Source organism: Sinocyclocheilus grahami, unplaced genomic scaffold (genome assembly GCF_001515645.1).
Source record: "Sinocyclocheilus grahami isolate Dianchi unplaced genomic scaffold, SAMN03320097.WGS_v1.1 scaffold52410.1, whole genome shotgun sequence".
In the NCBI taxonomy this organism is placed as follows: Eukaryota; Metazoa; Chordata; class Actinopteri; order Cypriniformes; family Cyprinidae; genus Sinocyclocheilus; species Sinocyclocheilus grahami.
This window is the reverse complement of record NW_015526267.1, coordinates 1-928: the sequence shown is the minus strand read 5'-3', so window position 1 is coordinate 928 and position 928 is coordinate 1. Positions and strand designations below refer to the sequence as shown.

Genomic DNA, 928 nt, shown 5'->3' with positions numbered 1-928 from the left:
CGTTTATTAATCACTGTATATAAGCTACATGTGAGTAACTCAGAAGCCAGACCCAAAACAAAGAAGAACAATTTATAAACAGTCATACACTTTTGAGAATAATATTCTTACATGATTTCCTAAGTTAAACAGTTAGTAGAGAATGGAAAACATTAATTTGCTTGTTTTGATGTTTATTTCTGAGAAGCACTGTAATGCTTCTAAGACACAGGTTTGATCTTCATGCTGATGGATTTCATACCAACAGCGTAACCCTTCCATGTAAACCAAACATTTCCAATAGCGTAATGGGTGGCATCTTCACCCCATAAATACCAACCGTTGGGGTTTGCATGGTGACATTTAAAGTACCAAAATGCCCCGAGACTGCGTTTGGCACAGTTAACTGGACTGATGTCTTGGTCCTTGTCAAAGGTGGAGAACTTGTATCCATTATGGCCAGATAAAGAGTCACCTGCAGAGAAGAAGAGCATCACTGAGAAGAAGAAAAAAAAACGCAACTAGTATGAGTGTTCAGGAGTATAAAGAACAGTGCCCTACCAGCTCCTCCATCACTGAATCCTGAAACATGCAGTTCATACCCGTCAGCTTCAGGATCCACAGAGAAGGACGAATACTGAGCGAAAGCTTTATTTCCTTGAAAGTCCTCCAGATCCACTCTCAGCTTGTAATTCCTGTTGCGTGTCAGCTGGTACATGTTCTCCAGACCTGATCATACACACACATGAAGAACACGTTCAACCAAACACTGGACATGAACATCCACACAAACACACACATGATGAACACGTTCAACCAAACACTGGACATGAACATCCACACACAAACACACACACATGAAGAACACGTTCAACCAAACACTGGACATGAACATCCACACGAGCACACACATGAAGAACACGCTCAACCAAACACTGCACATGAACAT

General features: G+C 41.3%; 1 protein-coding gene across 2 annotated transcripts; it reads right to left on the bottom strand.

Moving 5' to 3' along the window:
* Positions 1-170: 170 nt before the first annotated feature.
* On the bottom strand, positions 171-922 carry LOC107580929 (microfibril-associated glycoprotein 4-like). Of its 2 annotated transcripts, XM_016266540.1 has the most exons (3): positions 837-922; positions 541-708; positions 171-454 (listed from the first exon to the last, which is right to left on the bottom strand). In XM_016266540.1, exons 2-3 carry the CDS (start codon positions 695-697, stop codon positions 201-203), a joined length of 411 nt encoding a protein of 136 aa, XP_016122026.1. In that variant the 5' UTR covers positions 698-708; positions 837-922; the 3' UTR covers positions 171-200. The 2 variants fall into 2 exon arrangements, with proteins under 2 accessions (XP_016122026.1, XP_016122025.1); XM_016266539.1 differs by having other exon boundaries at positions 541-922.
* Positions 923-928: the final 6 nt, after the last annotated feature.

Coding starts and splice junctions, on each gene's coding strand:
- LOC107580929 (XM_016266539.1), bottom strand. CDS start 697: ATGTACCAGCTGACACGCAACAGGAATTACAAGCTGAGAGTGGATCTG. Junction 455..540: donor ATTCAGTGATGGAGGAGCTG/GTAGGGCACTGT, acceptor TCTTCTCTGCAG/GTGACTCTTTATCTGGCCAT.